The sequence below is a fragment of the Bufo gargarizans genome, chromosome 2 (assembly GCF_014858855.1).
Source record: "Bufo gargarizans isolate SCDJY-AF-19 chromosome 2, ASM1485885v1, whole genome shotgun sequence".
Lineage (NCBI taxonomy): Eukaryota > Metazoa > Chordata > Amphibia > Anura > Bufonidae > Bufo > Bufo gargarizans.
This window is the reverse complement of record NC_058081.1, coordinates 505,030,294-505,051,040: the sequence shown is the minus strand read 5'-3', so window position 1 is coordinate 505,051,040 and position 20,747 is coordinate 505,030,294. Positions and strand designations below refer to the sequence as shown.

Sequence of the window (20,747 nt, the reverse complement as noted above, 5' to 3'; positions counted from 1 at the left end):
CCCAGCTACAACAGGACAGCGGTAACGAGAGATTTAGCGGGATATAAATTTGAGGCCTAGTATTTAGGCGCTGGGTGACCGGTATGGATTTAGTGACAGAATTAGACTGGGATATGGCCAAAAAATAACCACACTATTGCTGGTTAAATGCACTTGGTGACGGGCGCAGCTTGCCCCTGATGTAGTATATGGCCAAAAAATGAACAGACTATTGCTGGTTAAATGCACTTGGTGTCACAGCTTGACCAACCACACTACTGAGGGTTAAATGCACTTGGTGACGGGCGCAGCTTGCCCCTGATGTAGTATATGGCCAAAAAATAAACAGACTATTGCTGGTTAAATGCACTTGGTGTGACAGCTTCACCCTGATGTAGGCTTTAGCCAGAAAACAACCACACCATTGAGGGTTAAATGCACTTGGTGACAGGCGCAGCTTGCCCCTGATTTTGTATATGGCCAAAAAATGAACAGACTATTGCTGGTTAAATGCACTTGGTGTGACAGCTTCACCCTGATGTAGGCTTTAGCCAAAAAACAACCACACCATTGAGGGTTAAATGCACTTGGTGACAGGCGCAGCTTGCCCCTGATTTTGTATATGGCCAAAAAATGAACAGACTATTGCTGGTTAAATGCACTTGGTGTGACAGCTTCACCCTGATGTAGGCTTTAGCCAAAAAACAACCACACCATTGAGGGTTAAATGCACTTGGTGACAGGCGCAGCTTGCCCCTGATTTTGTATATGGCCAAAAAATGAACAGACTATTGCTGGTTAAATGCACTTGGTGTGACAGCTTCACCCTGATGTAGGCTTTAGCCAAAAAACAACCACACCATTGAGGGTTAAATGCACTTGGTGACAGGCGCAGCTTGCCCCTGATTTTGTATATGGCCAAAAAATGAACAGACTATTGCTGGTTAAATGCACTTGGTGTGACAGCTTCACCCTGATGTAGGCTTTAGCCAAAAAACAACCACACCATTGAGGGTTAAATACACTTGGTCGCAGCTTGTGCTGGCGCACCACAAGACACAAAATGGCCGCCGATCACCCCAGAAAAATGTGACTGACAAACGGTCTGGGCAGCCTAAAAACAGTGAGCAATTGAGGATCAGCAGCTCAATGATCCACAGCTGCAGATCGATCAGTTAATCAAGTCCTTTGGAGGAGTTAATCTGCCTAATCTCGCCCTACTGTCGCAGCCGCAACCTCTCCCTACGCTAATCAGAGCAGAGTGACGGGCGGCGCTATGTGACTCCAGCTTAAATAGAGGCTGGGTCACATGGTGCTCTGGCCAATCACAGCCATGCCAATAGTAGGCATGGCTGTGATGGCCTCTTGGGGCAAGTAGTATGACGCTTGTTGATTGGCTGCTTTGCAGCCTTTCAAAAAGCGCCAAGAAAGCGTCACAAAAGCGCCAAGAAAGCGACGAACACCGAACCCGAACCCGGACTTTTACGAAAATGTCCGGGTTCGGGTCCGTGTCACGGACACCCCAAAATTCGGTACGAACCCGAACTATACAGTTCGAGTTCGCTCATCCCTAATTATGACTATAAGGAGACAAATTATAATATATAAGTATAACTCAGACAACCCCTTTAATCAAGTATATCAGTGTAAACTAATTTGGCTGCCATTACTACTCCTACAGGATTACTACTTCTACAGGGGCTGTCACTCTGCTCTCATGTACTCTTTATCTGCTTTAGTACTTGGCTGATTTACCATTCAGGATTTTGGGAAAATACTGTAGGCTAGCTATCATGGCAGATACATTGGTTGTCTGCTTCCTTTGGGCAGCCCACTAGGACCTTGAGAAACCTAAGAGTGGAATGGAAACATTTACTCAAGGGCTACATGACAACTTACCTGGCCAAAAAGTTAAATGCTACATTGCATGGAAGTTGGTAACATTGCAACCCATAAATTAGACCACAAGGGGTGCACCTAGGCTTTCTGCTGTCTGAGGTGAAAATCGAAACAGCAGCTTGTCCATGCCAGATTCTCTACCTAACCCCTTCTCTTCAACCCTACTATTAAAGACATACATACATTATATACAATTCTACAAAAACATACAGGTTAAGGGCTCATGCACACGACTATGTATTTTGGGGTCTGCAAAACACGGATCCGCAAAAAATATGGATGACGTCGATGTGCATTGCGTCTTTTGCGGAATGGAGCAGCTGGTCCCTAATAGAACAGTCCTATCTTTGTCCATTATGTGCACAATAATAGGACACTTCTATTTTTTTGCAGAACGGACATGCGGACATAGGGAAACAGAATGCACACAGAGTAACTTCCGGTTTTTTTTGCAGACCCATTGAAATGAATAGTTCCGTATACGGTGCGCAAAAAAAAATGGAAAGGACATGGAAAGAAAATACGTTCCTGTGCATGAGACCTAATACACCATTACATACCTCTTCTGTCAAGTGATGTCTGCTCTGATATGGATATTCTCTTTCCACATGTTCTCCATTCGGACCAGACAACCATGATGACTTCTTTCAGCCATCTCTTGTCTCTGCAGAGTTTGACACACAGACATCTTAGTTTCCTACTTTTCCATAATTCTCCACACCTTCTGAACACCCCATCCAGCCACCCTCCAATATTGTGCCCATTGTGCTTCCTGATATTATATTGCAGAAACAGATAATCTCCCTGAAAATACTAGTACCACACAGGTGATGCCCACTTCAATAATTATTGGCACACAGTGCCTTCAAAAATAACTGTGCCCAGCAAATAGTTCCTCTGACACTAATAGTGCCGTAAACAAAGTGTTTATCAAATTGAAGGCCCTAGATGGGATCCTCGGGATAATTTCAACAAAAATCCCAAACGGTCAACTGACCAAAAATAAATCCCTTTAGGGGTCCCAACCCAATATATGTACAAATTAAAGCTACATCTTTATTTTGTCATCCTTAAAACCTTATAAATGTGAAAAAAAGAGATATTTGTGCATGAACTCTCCTTTTTGTGTTTAAATAAACACTATTTTTATTTAGTTTGTGTAGTGTTGTTATTGTGAGTATTTATTCACTGTCACACCTCTTAGAGTCTATTTACACTATGTAGTGTTTTCTTTATACACTCACTGCTACTACTCAGCAGATATTATATTGGGTGGGGGTGCAAATACACCAGTTGTATTTGGTCTGAGATATGTGCTACCAATGCTATTCTATAAACATGACATTTAATAGAATTATCATAATACTCATAATAACAACACCACACAAACTAAATAAAAATAGTGTTTATTTGAACACAAAAAGGAGAGTTCATGGACAAATATCTCCCTCCCTCCAGTTATTAATAATAACCATTGGTGACCCTGTTCCACTGTCCTCTGATAGTTTTATTTACACATGATTTTCCTTTTTTTTCACATTTTTAAGGTTTTAAGGATGACAAAATAAAGATGTACTTTTAATTTGTACATATATTGGTTTGGGACCCCTAAAGGAATTTCTTTTTGGTCAGTTGACCGTTTGGGATTTTGTAAACATAGTGTCCCCCAAAAATAATTGTGTTAAGCTGATACTGTGCCAGTGTGCTCCCTACAGTAGTAGTGCTCCCAAAAGTACCAACAATAGAAATAATTCTCTGCTGAAGTGCACTTAGTGTTAACAGTGCCCCTACAGTGCCCCCAGTACTAATATTGTCCCTATAGTACCCATACCAGTAATCATGTTCCCCATAGTTCCCTGTAGTAATAAAGCCCACCATAATCCCCCCATTAGTAATAATTCCCCTTATAATGTGTGCCAGAAGAAAAAATGCACCCAAGTGTGCCAGTACAAAAATACCCCCTTTCAATGTGTGCCAGTACAAAGTCCAGTATAATGTGTGCCAGTATAAAAATGCTCCCTTAAAATGTGTTACAGTACAATAAATGCCCTTTATAATGTGCGCCAGTAGAAATGATGTCCCTTATAATGTGTGACAGTACAAAAATCCCCCTTTTAGTGCCCCCAGTAGCAGTGTCCCCATAGTGCTCCCCCTTAATGTCTGCCAGTAAAAAAAGAAAAGCCCCCTTATAATATGTGCCAGTGCAAAAAAGTCCCCTTATGTGTGCCACTACAAAAATGTCACATATAACGTGTGCCATTACAAAAATGCCCCTTTTTAGTGCTCCTAGTAGAACCAATGTCCCCATAGTGCTCCCCCCAATGGCATGCTGTCCTGAGCTGTATGCTGCCACGTTGCAACACATGCATTGCCATCTGATAGGTTAAAGACACTAGGCCTGAAGTCTATCACAGGGAACGGCAGAGCACGGAGATATTACTCCTGTGCCCCGCCACAACATTTCACTGTATTGCCTTCCTGAAGATGGCGATACAGTTGAATATTGAGAGATGAGTGCTTCCACAATAGAAGCGCTTATTGCCCAGGGCTCTGCGCCACTCCACACTTTTCCTTAGGTGGTGCCAAATGAGGCAGTCGCCTCAAATCCCCTCGTTGGCGGTGCACCCCTGGTTACCACGACAGGACAGTCGACAGAAATCCATACCTGCTGGATTTCAGCTTTAACACATTAACTATCTTGACTTTATATTTGTCACGGAAGGTGTACAGGAAACTAAAAGACACAAAATGAATATCCGACTGACTGGATCCAAAACTAAGGAACCAAAAGGGAGAGCCCTGCATCAGACCTGGCACTCTCCCTGACTGCTCAGCCTATGCGAAAATCCCAATGGTAGATGATCGCAAATCCTCGTACCTCGACTGTATAACACCTGAACACCCTATAATAGTGAGGGGACACGGCCACCGACTCCCTACACTTGATACGGAGGGAGTCAGGGTCACCTGGGATCCAGCAAACAGAAAAACACAAATGAATGAAAAAAACTTATCTGTAGAAGACTCATAAGTAGGATCAGCATGCACACACTCCAGGAAGGAATATAAACCGCAAAGTGAAGCAGTCTGGGAAGGGATTTAAAGGGATGCAATCAGTGCAACTACATGACAGCTGAGAGAGGCTAACGAGATGAGAAAATGAAAGCAAAACAAAAGGAAGCTCAAGGGGGAGGTTCTGAAAGACATCTGTCAGAGCTTCTCAGATGTCTGGTGGTGACAGTACCCCTCCTTCAACGAGTGGACTCCGGACACTCAGAGCCCACCTTCTCAGGATGGGACCTATTGAAAGCCCTGATGAGACGATAGGCCTTAATGTCCGTCACTGGGACCCAAATCCTCTCCTCAGGACTATAACCCTCCCAATGAACGAGGTACTGGAGAGAACCGCGGACAACACGAGAATCCACAATCCTAGAGACCTGAAATTCAAGATTACCATCAACCACCATCGGAGGAGGAGGCAAAGACGAGGGTACAATGGGTTGGACATAAGGTTTTAATAAGGACTTATGAAAAACATTATGGATCTTCCAAGTCTGAGGAAGATCAAGACGGTAGGCAACAGGATTGATGACAGACAAGATTTTGTAAGGCCCAATAAACTTAGGACCCAACTTCCAGGAGGGAACCTTCAATTTGATATTCTTAGTAGACAACCACACCAGATCACCAACATTCAGGTCCGGACCAGGCACACGTCTCTTATCCGCCACACGCTTATATCTCTCACTCATGCTCTTTAGATTATTCTGAATCTTTTGCCAAATAGATGACAAAGACGAGGAGAATCTGTCCTCATCAGGTAAACCAGAATACCCCTCTCCAGAGAATGTCCCAAACTGCGAATGAAACCCATATGCACCAAAAAATGGTGACTTATCAGAGGACTCCTGACGACGGTTATTTAAAGCAAACTCAGCAAGGGACAAAAAAGAACACCAATCCTCCTGATTCTCCGCCACAAAACAGCGCAGATATGTCTCCAGATTCTGATTGACACGCTCTGTCTGGCCATTCGACTGCGGGTGGAAAGCAGAAGAGAATGACAACTGAACCCCCAAAGGAGAACAGAAAGCCTTCCAGAATCTGGAAACAAACTGCGTGCCCCTATCAGAGACTATGTCTGAAGGGATACCATGCAATTTGACAATATGATCAATAAATGCCTGCGCCAGCGTCTTAGCATTGGGCAAGCCAGGAAAAGGGATGAAATGCACCATTTTGCTAAAACGGTCCACCACCACCAGAATCACAGTCTTCCCCGAGGAACGAGGCAGGTCCGTAATGAAGTCCATGGACAGATGTGTCCAAGGACGGGAAGGAATGGGTAAGGGAAGGAGAGGACCTGATGGCCGTGAATGAGGGACTTTGGCACGAGCGCAGGTCTCGCAGGCTGCCACAAAACCCTCAACCGACTTACGAAGTGCCGGCCACCAGAATCTCCGAGCGATGAGATCCACTGTGGCTCTTGCCCCCGGGTGCCCAGCAAGGACAGTTTCGTGGTGTTCCTTAAAAATCTTGTGTCTTAAAGCGAGAGGCACAAACAACCTCCCAGGAGGACAAAGATCAGGAGCCTCTGACTGGGCTACCTGAACCTCTGCCTCCAATTCAGGATAAAGAGCAGAGACCACCACACCTTCAGCCAAAATGGGACCCGGGTCTTCAAAATTCCCACCTCCCGGAAAACAACGTGACAGGGCATCCGCCTTCACATTCTTAACCCCAGGGCGGAACGTGACAACAAAATTAAACCTGGAAAAGAACAAAGACCATCTGGCCTGTCTCGGGTTCAGACGCTTGGCTGACTCCAAGTAGGCCAGATTCTTATGGTCACTAAACACGGTAATAGGGTGTCTGGCTCCCTCTAGCCAATGGCGCCATTCCTCAAAAGCCAACTTGATGGCCAACAACTCCCTATCTCCCACATCGTAATTTCTCTCTGCGGAGGAGAGTTTCTTCGAGAAAAAGGCACACAGTCGCAATTTGGCAGGAGAGGGACCCTGAGACAAGACCGCACCCACACCCACCTCAGAAGCATCAACCTCAACTATGAAGGGTAGAGAAATATCAGGTTGTACCAAGATAGGAGCGGAAGCAAAACTCTCCTTGATATTAGAAAAGGCCTTATGCGCCTCTACCGACCAGGAGGAAAAATCTACCCCCTTTCTAGTCATATCAGTGAGTGGTTTAACAACAGAGGAATAATTCAAAAAATACTTCCTGTAATAATTGGCAAAGCCCAAAAAACGCATCAGCGCCTTATGATTCTCAGGAAGCTCCCACTCAAGCACAGCGCGGACCTTCTCGGGGTCCATGCGAAAACCAGAAGCGGAGAGAAGAAACCCCAGAAATTGAATTTCTGGAACCGCAAACACACATTTTTCCAGTTTAGCGTACAATTTATTCTCCCGCAGGATGAGCAAGACCTGACGTAAGTGTTCCTTATGAGTTTTGAAATCAGGAGAAAAAATCAAAATGTCATCTAGATACACTAATACAAATTTTCCCATTAAATGATAAAAAATGCTGTTCACAAAATGCTGAAAGACGGCTGGAGCATTCATCAAACCAAAAGGCATAACCAAATTCTCAAAATGGCCCTCAGGGGTTTTGAAGGCTGTCTTCCATTCGTCTCCTTCTCTGACCCTGACCAGGTTGTATGCCCCTCTTAGATCCAACTTGGAAAAAACTTTAGCCCCAACAATCTGGTTAAACAGGTCCGGGATCAGAGGAAGCGGATAAGGGTCACGAATTGTGATACTGTTCAGCTCCCTGAAATCCAGACATGGTCTTAAAGAACCATCTTTTTTCTTAACAAAGAAAAAACCAGCGGCAACAGGTGACTTCGAGGGTCGTATGTGTCCTTTTCTCAGACTCTCAGAGATATAAGCACGCATAGCGACCCTTTGAGGTTGGGAGAGATTGTATAAACAAGATTTAAGCAGCTTGGCGCCTGGGGTGAGATTAATAGGGCAATCGTACTCCCTGTGCGGGGGCAAGTCCTGAACACCACTCTCAGAGAAGACATCCGAAAATTCAGAGAGAAAAGATGGTACAGTCTTAGTAGAAACCTCAGAAACAGATGTTGTGAGGCAATTCTCTCTGCAAAAGTCACTCCAACCATTTATTTGCCTCGCTTGCCAATCAATGGTGGGGTTATGTTTGGTGAGCCAGGGTAACCCCAACACTAGAGGAGTAGGCAACCCGCTAAGGACGAAACATGACATATCCTCAACATGAGCATCACTCACAATCAAACGGATATTGTGAACTATGCCCTTTAACGATTTCTGAGAAAGTGGAACGGAATCAATAGCAAAAACAGGTATAACCTTTCCCAAAGTGCATACCTGGAAACCATGAGTTATAGCAAATTGACTATCAATGAGATTGACAGCTGCTCCACTATCTACAAAAATCTCACAAAAAATGTTCTTGCTCTCTAGCGCCACCCTGACAGGTAGGACAAAACGGGAACTACAAGCAAACGGAAAACCTTCAATTTCCGCATCAACCTTGCCAATAGTAACAGATGGAACGTTTTTAGAGGATTTTTTTCTTTTTGTTACTTTATTACTCTCAAAAAACTGCCTGAATCTCCTAGAGGGACAAACATTTGCCAAATGATTTATACCCCCACAACAGAAACAAACCTTCCCATGAGGGCTGAATCTTCTATTGTCAGAGGTAATCAAACCCAGCTGCATGGGCTCTTGCTCAGAAGGGATTGAGAGCGACTGAGACCCCTGTGCACTGAATGAGACCGCCGCACTGTCCTGGGACTGAGTATGACAGGGAGGAGTGATCTCTCCTCTCTCTCTAAGACGCCTGTCAATACAAACGGCCCGAGACATGGCAGAGTCCAAGGAGGTAGGTCTCTCATGAAAGGCAAATGCATATTTCAATCCCTCTGAAAGACCATGGCAAAATTGACTTCGGAGTGCAGCATCATTCCAACCAGTATCAGCTGCCCATCTCCGAAATTCTGAACAGTATATCTCTGCGGACTGTTTACCCTGGCATAAAAGACGTAGTCTAGACTCAGCCAAAGCAATACGATCCGGATCATCATATATCTGACCCAGGGCTAAAAAGAATTCATCCACTGAACGGAGGGGGCGTGCCCCCACCGGCAGCGAAAAGGCCCAGGACTGAGCGTTATCCCTGAGCAGCGATATCATGATCCCCACCCTCCGCTCCTCATCACCAGAGGAATGGGGAAGTAGGCGAAAATGGAGTTTGCAAGCCTCTCTAAAATGAATAAAATTCTCACTACCCCCGGAGAACGTATCCGGAAGCGAGATTTTAGGCTCAGAACAAACTCCATGAACATAAGCAGAAACGGTCACCTCAAACTGAGAGACAGTTTTCCGGAGATCTTCTACCTCCAGTGAAAGACCCTGCATGCGGTCAATCAAGGTTGAAACCGGATTCATGCTTAAGACGGTTTTAGGCGGTTTATAATGTCACAGAAGGTGTACAGGAAACTAGAAGACACAAAATGAATATCCGACTGACTGGATCCAAAACTAAGGAACCAAAAGGGAGAGCCCTGCATCAGACCTGGCACTCTCCCTGACTGCTCAGCCTATGCGAAAATCCCAATGGTAGATGATCGCAAATCCTCGTACCTCGACTGTATAACACCTGAACACCCTATAATAGTGAGGGGACACGGCCACCGGCTCCCTACACTTGATATGGAGGGAGTCAGGGTCACCTGGGATCCAGCAAACAGAAAAACACAAATGAATGAACAAAACTTATCTGTAGAAGACTCATAAGTAGGATCAGCATGCACACACTCCAGGAAGGAATATAAACCGCAAAGTGAAGCAGTCTGGGAAGGGATTTAAAGGGATGCAATCAGTGCAACTACATGACAGCTGAGAGAGGCTAACAAGATGAGAAAATGAAAGCAAAACAAAAGGAAGCTCAAGGGGGAGGTTCTGAAAGACATCTGTCAGAGCTTCTCAGATGTCTGGTGGTGACAATATTTTAGCAGCAGGACATTGCGATCTTATGTCACACAGCCACATTGCATGCTCTCCTCGGCAGCAGATGAAACAAATCGGTAGATCTACTTAGCACCTAGCATTGTATGGTGGTATTGTTTGGGAATGTAATTTCTGTATCATGTGGGTTCTTTAATAAAGTATTTTAATACGGCATATTATTTGGGCATTTTATGGTGATATTATATGAGCATTACTATTGGAACACTGAATAGGAAGAGGTAGGCATTGTTTGTTGGGATTATTTGGCCCCCTACTAAATATAAGTATTTGGTGGAAAAAATAGGGCAGTGGTATATGTGGTAGTATTTGGATACTGTATGGCGGTATTTAGGTATTGTATGGGGCTATTTGTGCACAGAACAATTGTATTATGTGAAAAAATGAAAATGAAGAACACCGAAAGGGGCCTACTTTTTGTTGCCCCACTTTATACATAACAAGGAATGACTTTTCTAAAGCACCACACACCTGTCCCGTTCAGGACTGTGCCCACTAGTTTAACCCTTTTTGGGCATCTTATTTAAAGGTGTATTGTCAAAGAATTTATAATGGAGGAGGATAAATAATGGACTTCTATACAATACTATAATTATGTGGATATTTTTAATTTAAAGTTGCTACATTTTAGGGAATCATGTGGTTTATATAACAATACATAACTAGTTACCCACTGTTAGGTAGATCCAAATTTATTTTTCCTTTATACAATTAACGTGTTAAGTGGTTTTGTGTGATAAAAGGTGTTACTAGGTCATGAGGCTAAATATATACTGCCTCAAGAATTAGAACTTTAGCTTCCTGTCAGTATTGTGTTACGGCTGTGGGTGTGGAACCACAGTGTCAACCAACAGATTTAACTATGGGCTAAACCTAAGGTGGTTATCCTGGAAGTCCCCTTGTATTCACCCTTTAACCCCTGTACAGGGATTTGGACTTCACTGCAGGGTAAGCACCACTACCCCCTGGAGTACCCTCTGTGTGATTGACAGCTGACAAAATGGGTCAATGAGTCAAGTGAAACTGTAGTCTGGGACAGGACAAAATCAGGGCAGGCAGAATACATGCTTAATAGTAAATGGTCTAAGGGCAGGGCAGGTAGCAGAGGGTCAATACGGAGGCCAGGAACAGGTAAGGTCAGGCAGTGGAGGGTCGGAGTCCATTAAACAGGCAAAGGTCAGTACACGGGCAGTACATGGGCAACTTCCTAAAGGGGAAGTTGCTTTAAAGAGCCCCTGTCAGCATGATTACCCTATTAAACCAGGCATATTTCAGGTAGAGTTGATCATGCTGAATAAAATAATATATTCCTATTTTTTTTATAAAGGGTTAATAGCGGCCAAGATACATTATCTTTTATGCTTATGTAAATTACCTTGTTACCAGGGGGCTGGCCATAGCGCTAACACCACCGCTAGTGCAACTCTTCCTGTGCTCTCTGTGCTCACTCCTCCTCTTTCATTGACAGGGCTAGACATACTGTGTTCTCGCGGCAGCGCCAAGCCCCAGTGATTTGGCGCTAGCGCAATGAATTACATGCTACTTCTCCAGCTACAGAAACATCAGAAGATCTATTACACAAGAGCCAAGCCAGCTCATTCACTCGGTACCTGTACAGTGCATCTGATAAGCACTGCTTTCCAAGCACTGCGCATGCGGGTGCTACAGCAGCGGCGCTCTTAGTGTTATGGCCAGTTTCCCGGTGCTCCAACTTGGTAATTTAGGCTACTTTCACACTAGCGTTACTATTTTCCGGTATTCAGATCCGTCATAGGGTCTCAATACCGAAAATCTGTTTTGTCCCCATTCATTGTCAATGGGGACAAAACCTAACTGAACCGAACGGAATGCTCCAAAATGCATTCTGTTCCGTTCTCATACCGGAGACAAACTGCAGCATGCTGCGATTTTCTTTCCGTCCTGGGATGCGGAGCAAGACGGATCCATCATGACCCACAATGCAAGTCAATGGGGATCTGTTTTATCTGACACAATAGAAAACAGATCCGTCCCCCATTGACTTTCAATGGAATTCCTGACGGATCCGTCTTGGCTATGTAAAGATAATACAAACGGATCCGTTCATAACGGATGCAGATGGTTGTATTATCAGTAACGGAAGCGTTTTTGCTGAACCCTGCCGGATCCAGAAAAAAACGCTAGTGTGAAAGTAGCCTTACATAAATATAAAAGTTAATATATTACGACCCTTATTGACCTTTTATAGAAAAGAAGGATATTGTTTTACTCCACATGATTAACCCTTTCAGGCAATATGCCTCCTTTGGTAGGTTTCATCAAGCTGAGAGAGGCTCTTTAAATACCTGAGGGTTGCAAACCATTAGCTGGTAAAGATAAGGATACGTGGGCACACCCTATGGATACAGGAAGAGAGGCTAAGTAGGCTGCAGCCTGTGAGGAGTAACAGAGCGAGCCTGGCAGCTGGGCCCACTGGGAAGGTTAGAGGAGGTGGGTCCGTGCTGTCGGGACGCCAAGACCTGGGCCCGGTAAGAGGATCAGCAGCCGTAGGCTGTAGCTGCAACATATTGTCGTAATCCTGGTAAAGTTTTACCAAAACTATGAATCCTAAAGTTGCAGACCAGTCTAGTATAGTATTCATGTTTTTGGCTTGGTATCACTTTCATGAAGCACAATTGTATTGTGGTTGCAGCATACTAGGAGTAGTCATTTTATAACAGTTTTAGAACCTAAGGTTGAAGACTATTGGATTAAATGGGATGTCAGCCCTTGAATATAATTTTGTGTGTCTAGTGATCGGAATTCAATTTTTCTGGCATAGAGCTCCAAATCCTCTGGGGTTGATGAATGATAACGTTCTGGTTTTCTACTAGAGGGAGCCTATTAGCTTACTGCATATTATTGGGGAACTTATTAAAACTGTTTTTTCTTATACTAGTCTTATTAGTATTTGGGTGTCATGGATAGAAACTCCTGGGTTATGATTTAATATTTTAATATGGGATTGGATATTCAATATGCAAAGGGTGGACCTGAGTTTTATAGATTACTAGCAAAAGAACCTGGCTTCGCACGGGTATATTTAATCTATTTCATTTAACCCCTTAAGGACCCTGCCATTTTTCACCTTAAGGACCAGGCCATTTTTTGCAAATCTGACCAGTGTCACTTTATCTGGTGATAACTTTAAAACGCTTTAACTTATCAAAGCCATTCTGAGATTGTTTTCTTGTCACATATTGTACTTCATAACAGTGGTAAATTTGAGTCAAAATATAGAATTTTATTTATAAAAAAAATACCTAATTTACCCAAAATTTTTATTTCTTTGTTTTTAAAACAGATAGTGATACCTCCTAAAATAGTTATTACTTTACATTTCCCATATGTCTATACTTCATGTTTGGATCATTTTGTAAATTTTTTATTTTTTTTTGGGATGTTAGAAGGCTTTCCAAAATCCACTTTTTAAGGTCTGTTCGGGTCTGAAGTCACTTTGTGAGGCTTACATAATAGAAACCACCCATAAATGGCCCCATTTTAGAAACTATACCCCCTCAAGGTATTCAAAACTGATTTTATAAACTTTCTTAACCCTTTAGGTGTTCCACAAGAATTTAAGGAAAATGTAGATTTTTGGGGCCTCTTTAACAGTGACCTCCACAGTCCAGCCCCTTTTTCTTTGACCTCCACAGCGCCCGCCACTTTAACAGTGACCTTCACAGTGCCCGCCTCTTTAATAGTGACCTTCACAGCACCCGCCCCTTTAACAGTGACCTCCAGAGTGCCCATCCCTTTATTAGTCCCCTTCTTAGTGCCCTCCCCTTTAACAGTCCTCCACCCCTTAATACTGACCCCTTCCCAGTGCCCCGCCTCCTTAAAATGGGACCTCAACAGCAGCCCACAGCAGACAGCCCCTTTAACAGTGAGTTTCACAGCACCCTACTCCCTTGATGGTGACCTCCTCAGGGGCCTGCCCCCTTAATAGTGACCTCCACAGTACCCCGCTGCCTTAACAGTGACCTTACCATACCCTGCTGCCTTAGCAGTGACTTCCACAGCATCTGCCCCTTTAACAGTGACCTCTACAGCGCCCTGCCCCTTTAACAGTAGCATCCACAGTGCCCCCCTCTATAACAGTGACCTCCACAGCGCCAACCCTTTAACAGTGACCTCCACAGTGTCTGCCCCTTTAACAGTGGCCTCCAGTGTTCGCCCCTTTAATATTGACCTCCACAGCTCCCGACTCTTTAACAGTGACCTCCACAGTGCACGCGCCTTTATCTTTGACCTCCACAGCACCCGCCTCTTTAATAGTGACCTCCACAGCACCCGCCCCTTTAGCAGTGACCTCCAGAGTGCCCGTCCCTTTATTAGTCCCCTTCTTAGTGCCCGCCCCTTTAACAGTGACCTCCACTGTGCCCGCCACTTTAACAGTGGCCTCCACAGTGCCCACCCCTTTAACAGTGGCCTCCACAGTGCCCGCCCCTTTAACAGTTACCTTCACCGTGCTCGCCCCTTTAACATTGACCTCCACAGCTCCCGCCTCTTTAACTGTGACCTCCACAGTGCCCGCCCCTTTAACAGTGACTTCCACAGCGCCTGCCACTTTAGCAGTGACCTCCACAGTGCCCGCCTCTTTAATAGTGACCTCCACAGCACCCGCCCCTTTAACAGTAACCTCCACAGTGCCCGCCCATTTAACAGTGACCCCCACTGTGCCCGACCCCTTAACAGTAACCTCCACCATGCCCACCCCTTTAACAGTGACCTCCACAGTGCTCTGCCCCTTTAATGCTAGGGCTACACGACGACATGTTTTGTGCGACAGTCTCAACAATTTTTATAATGTTAGGCTATGGTGCTGCACTGCGACATGCGACATGCTGCCACTGCGACACGACATAGTCGCAAAAATCCATCCAAGATGGATGCATGCAGCAGCATAATTGTGCCCTTATGTGTCGTGCAACTTATTGTCGTCCTGTAGAGCTAGCCTAAAGCTTACATACAGCAGTGAAGAAAAATGGCTGGGTTGTTATGGAAACCTGGAGTAAAACTGTGTATGTGGAGACTAAGGGCCTGCGAGCTTCTATTGGCTGATAAGGGACATGTGACCGTCTGCATGGCAGTTGGTGTCTTGTATTGGCTAATGCAGGTCATTTTTTTGGGAATATCTCAGGAACTGTATGTCCTAGAGACCTGGTCTAAAACCTTCCCGGACACCTGATGTACCTGTGTGCCAAATTTGGTGAAGATCGGTCTAGTCATTTGGTCGCGCTTAAAGAACAGACAGACATCGGGACAGACAGAAACTCATTTTTATATATATAAGAGATACTGAGTATAATCTGAATAGATTATACAATATACTGAGTTTGATAGACTCTTACGTTTCTGTTATTGTCTCGAGGTAATGCTGTACCAATGCTGTGCCACCTGTATAAGGTTATCTATGACTGCACAATATTATACCAATGGCTGTCTATTCTGCTGATACCTAGGATTGTGAGGGAATTTTTTTATATTGTGCCATGTTCTCTGTTTCCTCATAATTGTTCTGTTGCTGAACTGTTTTGAAAATGGAAAAAAGTGGCTAATGCAGATGACTTAAAATGTGCCGCATGATAATTTTGGTGCATCTTAGGTGGTCCATGGTAGTGTTGAGTGCGAATCTTCAAATAGTGAATTTTTATCCCGAATATCGCCACTTCGAGAATTCACGAATATTTAGAATATAGTGCTATATATTCGATATATCGAATATTTAGCTTTTTTTTTTCCATCTGAACACATGATTCCTCTCTGCTTCTTGCTTGTGGGCCAATGAGAAGGATGCAATGTCAAGTTCACAACAATACTTAGTGCACCAATCAGTAATCTGTAGTCAGACCTGCCGATTAGCGCAATTGCGAATATATTGGAGCGCTTGACTCTATCTGCATATAAAGCTATTGTAATGTTCTGCCGTACCAACCATTTTGTCCAGTCTCAGGAGAAACTCATGAAACTTCTAGCAGCTTGAAAAATGTAGCCAAAGTGACCCACGCCTGTATTTCGCGTTACGAATTCGCATTACGCAATTTTGACATTGCTGATTTTTCGCATTCAATAAAATAATCTCGAGTTCGCAAATATATGACAAATATTCTACAAAATATTTGAGAAATATCGCGAATTCGAATATAGCCCCTGCCGCTCATCACTAGTCTATGGTCCAGAAAAGGAAATTTAGCAAGCTAGGCAGTGGCCTGAAATTCTAGTGGATTTTATGCTATTTTTCTTTTTAGAAAGGTAGCAAGTGTAGCAGAAAACAGCAAAAAGTCACCCCACCTTATGCTATTATTTAGCTCAGTGTATAAGTGAGCTCCCTCTAGTGGTAGTTGCAGGAAGCCAGAAGTTTATCATTTAAAGGGTACATGTCAGCATGTTAGGTGTTCACTGCACTGATCGGCGGGCCTATACTCTGATGCTGTGTATCAATTGCCTTTACCCCTCTCCTTTATTGACAGGGCCAGGTATCCTGTGACTGCACAATGACTTACCATATTGACTGCCAGGGATGCTGAGCAGATACACTGCACATGGTATTATAAGTAGAGATAGAGCCATTTATTGTCAGGAATTGTATTATTAGCAATTACCTAATATACACTCCTCATATTCTACTTTTATAATTTGCATAATATAATATGAATGCAGGAAAAACTTAAAAAATATTGTCTTCAATTTAACAGATTTTTGTTGTTTGCAGTCACTAAATCCGCAAAGCTGTATCCGACTGGGGGATCTCTGGATTTTTCCCACATTATGATGCAAGGGGATGGACGGCGGAGAAGAAATGAAAATTACTTTGATGATATCCCAAGATCAAAGCTTGAAAGACAGATGGCTCAGGTAATAACATTTCCAAATTTCATTTTACAGAAGTAACTTTACCTGGAGCTATATTTGTGTTTTAGTATGTTTTAGATGTGGCTTTCAAACAATATAAAATTCACTTTCAGTTCATCTGATTCTGTCATTGGAACTTGTAATTAAGAATGTTTGTGCTTTGAAAAACATAAAATGCAATCATTTTTAACTTCACAACTATTGTATGGTTAAATTAATTATTATAATGTATTTATTAATTTAAAAAATACTAAAAGGTTAAAAAAATATAAAAATATATAAAAAAAAGTAAGCCACTTGCTTATAATAGATCATATGCAGATTCTTCTGCAGTGAGAAGGGGAAGTCTGTCAAAAGCACAATGGTTTGATCTAGAACCCCCATCCTGCCAAAAGTCTCAATAAAAGATATTAACCCCGTAAGCGCCTTTTTGCATTTTTGTGTTTTTCTTTGTGCATTCCTTAGAAAGAGCCTTAAATTTTTACATTTTCTGTTCACATAGCCATATGTGGGCTTATTTTGTGGAGGAACAAACGGTATTAACGATACTGTTTAATTTACCATATCTTGTATGAGAAAATGGGGAAAAAAAATCCTTGTGGGATGAAATAAAAATAAAATAAAATTACTCCAAGATTTTTTGAGTTTTATTTTTACGGGATTCATTGTGCGGGACAAATGGCATGACAGCCATATTCTGCAGATCAGTTCAATTATGGTGATACCAAATTGATATCGTTTTTAAAGGTTTACTACTTTAAAAAAATTCATATTCTAACAGCCTTAACTTGCTTTTTTGTGAGATCAGCTGTAGTTTTTATTGGTACCATCCCGAGGAGCATACAATTTTTTAATTATTTTTTATTCAGTTTTATTTGGGGGATGAAGTGACCAAAAAACAGCAAAAGGGCCATTTTTTTTTTCCGTGGATGATATATATTTTTATGTTTTAATAGTGCTTTGGACATTTTTTGGGCGTGGCGATACCAATTATTTTTATTTTCTTATTGTTCATGTTAAGATGAAACATTGGAAAAGGGGATGATTTAAATTTTAAATATATTTGTGTTCCTTTTTTTCAGTATTTTTCAGTATTTTTTAATTGTTTTTACTGTAATTCTTAGTTCCCTGCTGGTCACCTTGCACCACACATATGTTGAACCATGAGCAAAGGAAGGACACAGCTATTTGCTCAAATAGTTTGTGTACAACACCCCAAGACATTTTAAAAGATTATGTCTATATTTTAAGTGCTTTCCTGGGTGTCATTTTATTGGACTTGGGAAATATTGTCTAATATTCCGCTATTAACAGAAGTGATTTAGATATTATAAACTGGGTCAAATATATTTTTCCTGGGGATAATTTTCAATGATCTCTGGGAAATGACAATTAAATGAGAGGTTACTGTTTATTACAATATATTTGGAGTTTTGCCTCCAGCACCATTAAAATAGCATAACATACACTCAACCAGCACACTCTGTGGTAGCTAGCTATACAATGGGATACAGCAATGAACCTGGTACAGGGCAGACTAGCCATAGACCGTAAAGGGAATTTTCCTGGTGGGCTAATGCCCATAGGGTCATCCGAGCCTCACTAATGCTGGCCTTGTACATACTACTGGGGGAACTTTAGAGGTAATTTTTAGAGGAAGTTCAGGCAGCATGCTGAAGGTAGGGATGGCTTGGTGTTGTAGCCTACATCTCACCTCCTAAGCCCCTGCTCCATATCTTCATTAGTGACAATTGGAACAGGAGGACAGAACATGGCAGCTATTGATGGCTACCAGAGAGGGGCAGCTTCTGGAGAGGTATTTTGTGCTGCACTATGTATTTGGTTCTGTGGTATGGTATTCTGTGGTGCAGTATGGTATTACTGACCCTGCCCCACCTTCTGTCAATTTGGACCCACCTACAACATTGGGGCCATGTTTAAGTTTTTTTTCCCAGGGCCAGTTTATGTTCCCAGTTCGTCCCTGACCTGGTAGAATATCTGTCTGGTCTTCTTTTGGGATCTGTTCACATCTTTGAAGAGACACTGCTGTGTCTCTTCAGTAAGAAACAGTATGCCACCTGAGCTGTGAGTAAGGTATTTCATCTAACCAACCTGTACCCTCCTGTCACGGATGGTGTAACAGAAAACAAGACGTTACAAATAAGGATCCGACTGGCTTGGTCCGAAACTAAGGAACAAAATGGTGACCCCTATTTAGGCCCTTGAAACTCTCCCTGTCTTCTCAGCCCATGCAAAGATCTCTATGATAGAAAATTGCATGCCCTCGTGCCTCGACTGTATGACACCTGAACACCCTATAATAGCGAAGGGACACGACCACCGGCTCCCTAAACTTAATACGGAGGGAGTCAGGGTCACCTAGGATCAAGCAAACAGGAAAACACAAATCAATGAACAGACTTATCTGTAAAAGAATCAGTTGTAGCATCAAGCATGTACACACTCTAGGAAGTTGTATAAACTGCAAAGTGATGCAGTATGGGAGGATATTTAAAGGGATGCAATCAGTGCAACTAGATGACAGCTGGGAGAGGGAAATGAGATGACAAAACGAAAGCAAAACAAAAGAACCTCAAGCAGGAGGTTCTGAAGAACGTCTGTCAGAGCTTCTCAGATGTCTGGTGGTGACACCTCCTTTATATTGATAAAGGGCAAGAACCTCAAAATAGCTGTTGACAGATAAATGTCTCAAGTTTGGTTGGTATAATTTAATTTGCATGGGAAAAAAAATGAAACCACTGTGCAGTGCCAGATCCACTGGCAGCCCAATGTACCCCACTGGCTTATAATGGGTTCAGCTGTATTTTGCCCCATTGTCTGTAATTTTGACAGTGCTGCATACAGCTCTTTTTTCCATCAAAAACTGCGTAACATATGATAATGAGAAACCATTAAAGAAAGGGACAAATAAGAAGAGTGAGTTGTTAATAATACAGTAATTTACATTTTTGTTCCTTAAAGAGGTTCTACAGGATTAGAAAAAAAATTCAGCTTTCTTGCACATCTGTCCATAGGTTTCTTGTGTACTGTGGTTCTTCTCAATTAAAGTGAATAAAGCTGAGCTGCAATACCAGACACAACCTGTGAACATATATGGTGCTGTATTTGGAAGAAGCAGCCATCTATTTCTAACCTTGCAAAGCTCATTTTAAGAGGTTTTCCCAGGCTAGACCCTAAATTTCTATCAGTAGAAACATGCATCAACATGAGCATCAAGTACATCTTTACTAGCTGTTACGCCGCAATCTGCGCCTGAAATGTGTCCAATATAGGAGTATTTCAGCATCATAAATGACCCCATAGTTTTAGTAAAATATATTATAGAACTTTTGGAGGCAGCAGCTGGGGCAGGGAGAGGTGAGGCAGGCTGAGAAGAGAGAGAGTATAGCGTTGGTGACACTTCACATGCAGTCCTCTAATAAAAGCCAGGGTGCAACCACCAATGAGGCCAGGTGAGGCGATTGCCTCAGGCAGCATCAGGTAGTGGCAAGAGGGGGGCAGCAGAAGGGCCATGGGAAATGAGCACTTTCATTGTGGCAAAGGGTTTAGGGGAGGGGCGCCATTTCAGTTTTTGCCTCAGGCTGCAGAAAGGCTAGGTGCAGCAGGCCATAGAGCCTAACATACCTGAATGTCTGTTATATTCTGCTTTCTAAGATATTTTTCTCATAATCATTTGGTGCATTTAGAATTTTTGCACATGCACAGTATAATTATTGACTTCAGTTGTCATTTTGTTTTGCTTTTATGTATAAATGAGATATACTCCTCCTGCCCCGATCATGCTGCCGTGTAATTATTCTCCACTCACTGGAATGCTACGTACATCTCAATGTCTGATCATTTCCTGTTGAATGCTAATGCCTAGGATGGCATAAGTGTGCGTCTATAGAGAATGCTTACAAGGCATGTCCCTATTTGCCGCTTCACTGCAATTGTTTC

The 20,747-nt window shown here is 42.9% G+C and overlaps 1 protein-coding gene across 7 annotated transcripts in view; it reads left to right on the top strand.

Annotated features, from left to right (window-relative positions):
- Nucleotides 1-20,747, top strand: part of ANKS1B (ankyrin repeat and sterile alpha motif domain containing 1B) — a 180,546-nt gene that overhangs the window by 105,185 nt on the left and 54,614 nt on the right. For all 7 annotated transcript variants that reach the window (XM_044281268.1, XM_044281272.1, XM_044281270.1 and 4 more), the window contains one exon: nt 16,648-16,790. In XM_044281268.1, coding sequence (XP_044137203.1) covers nt 16,704-16,790 — 87 coding nt within the window. In that variant the 5' untranslated portion in view covers nt 16,648-16,703. The remainder of the gene's footprint in view (nt 1-16,647; nt 16,791-20,747) is intronic.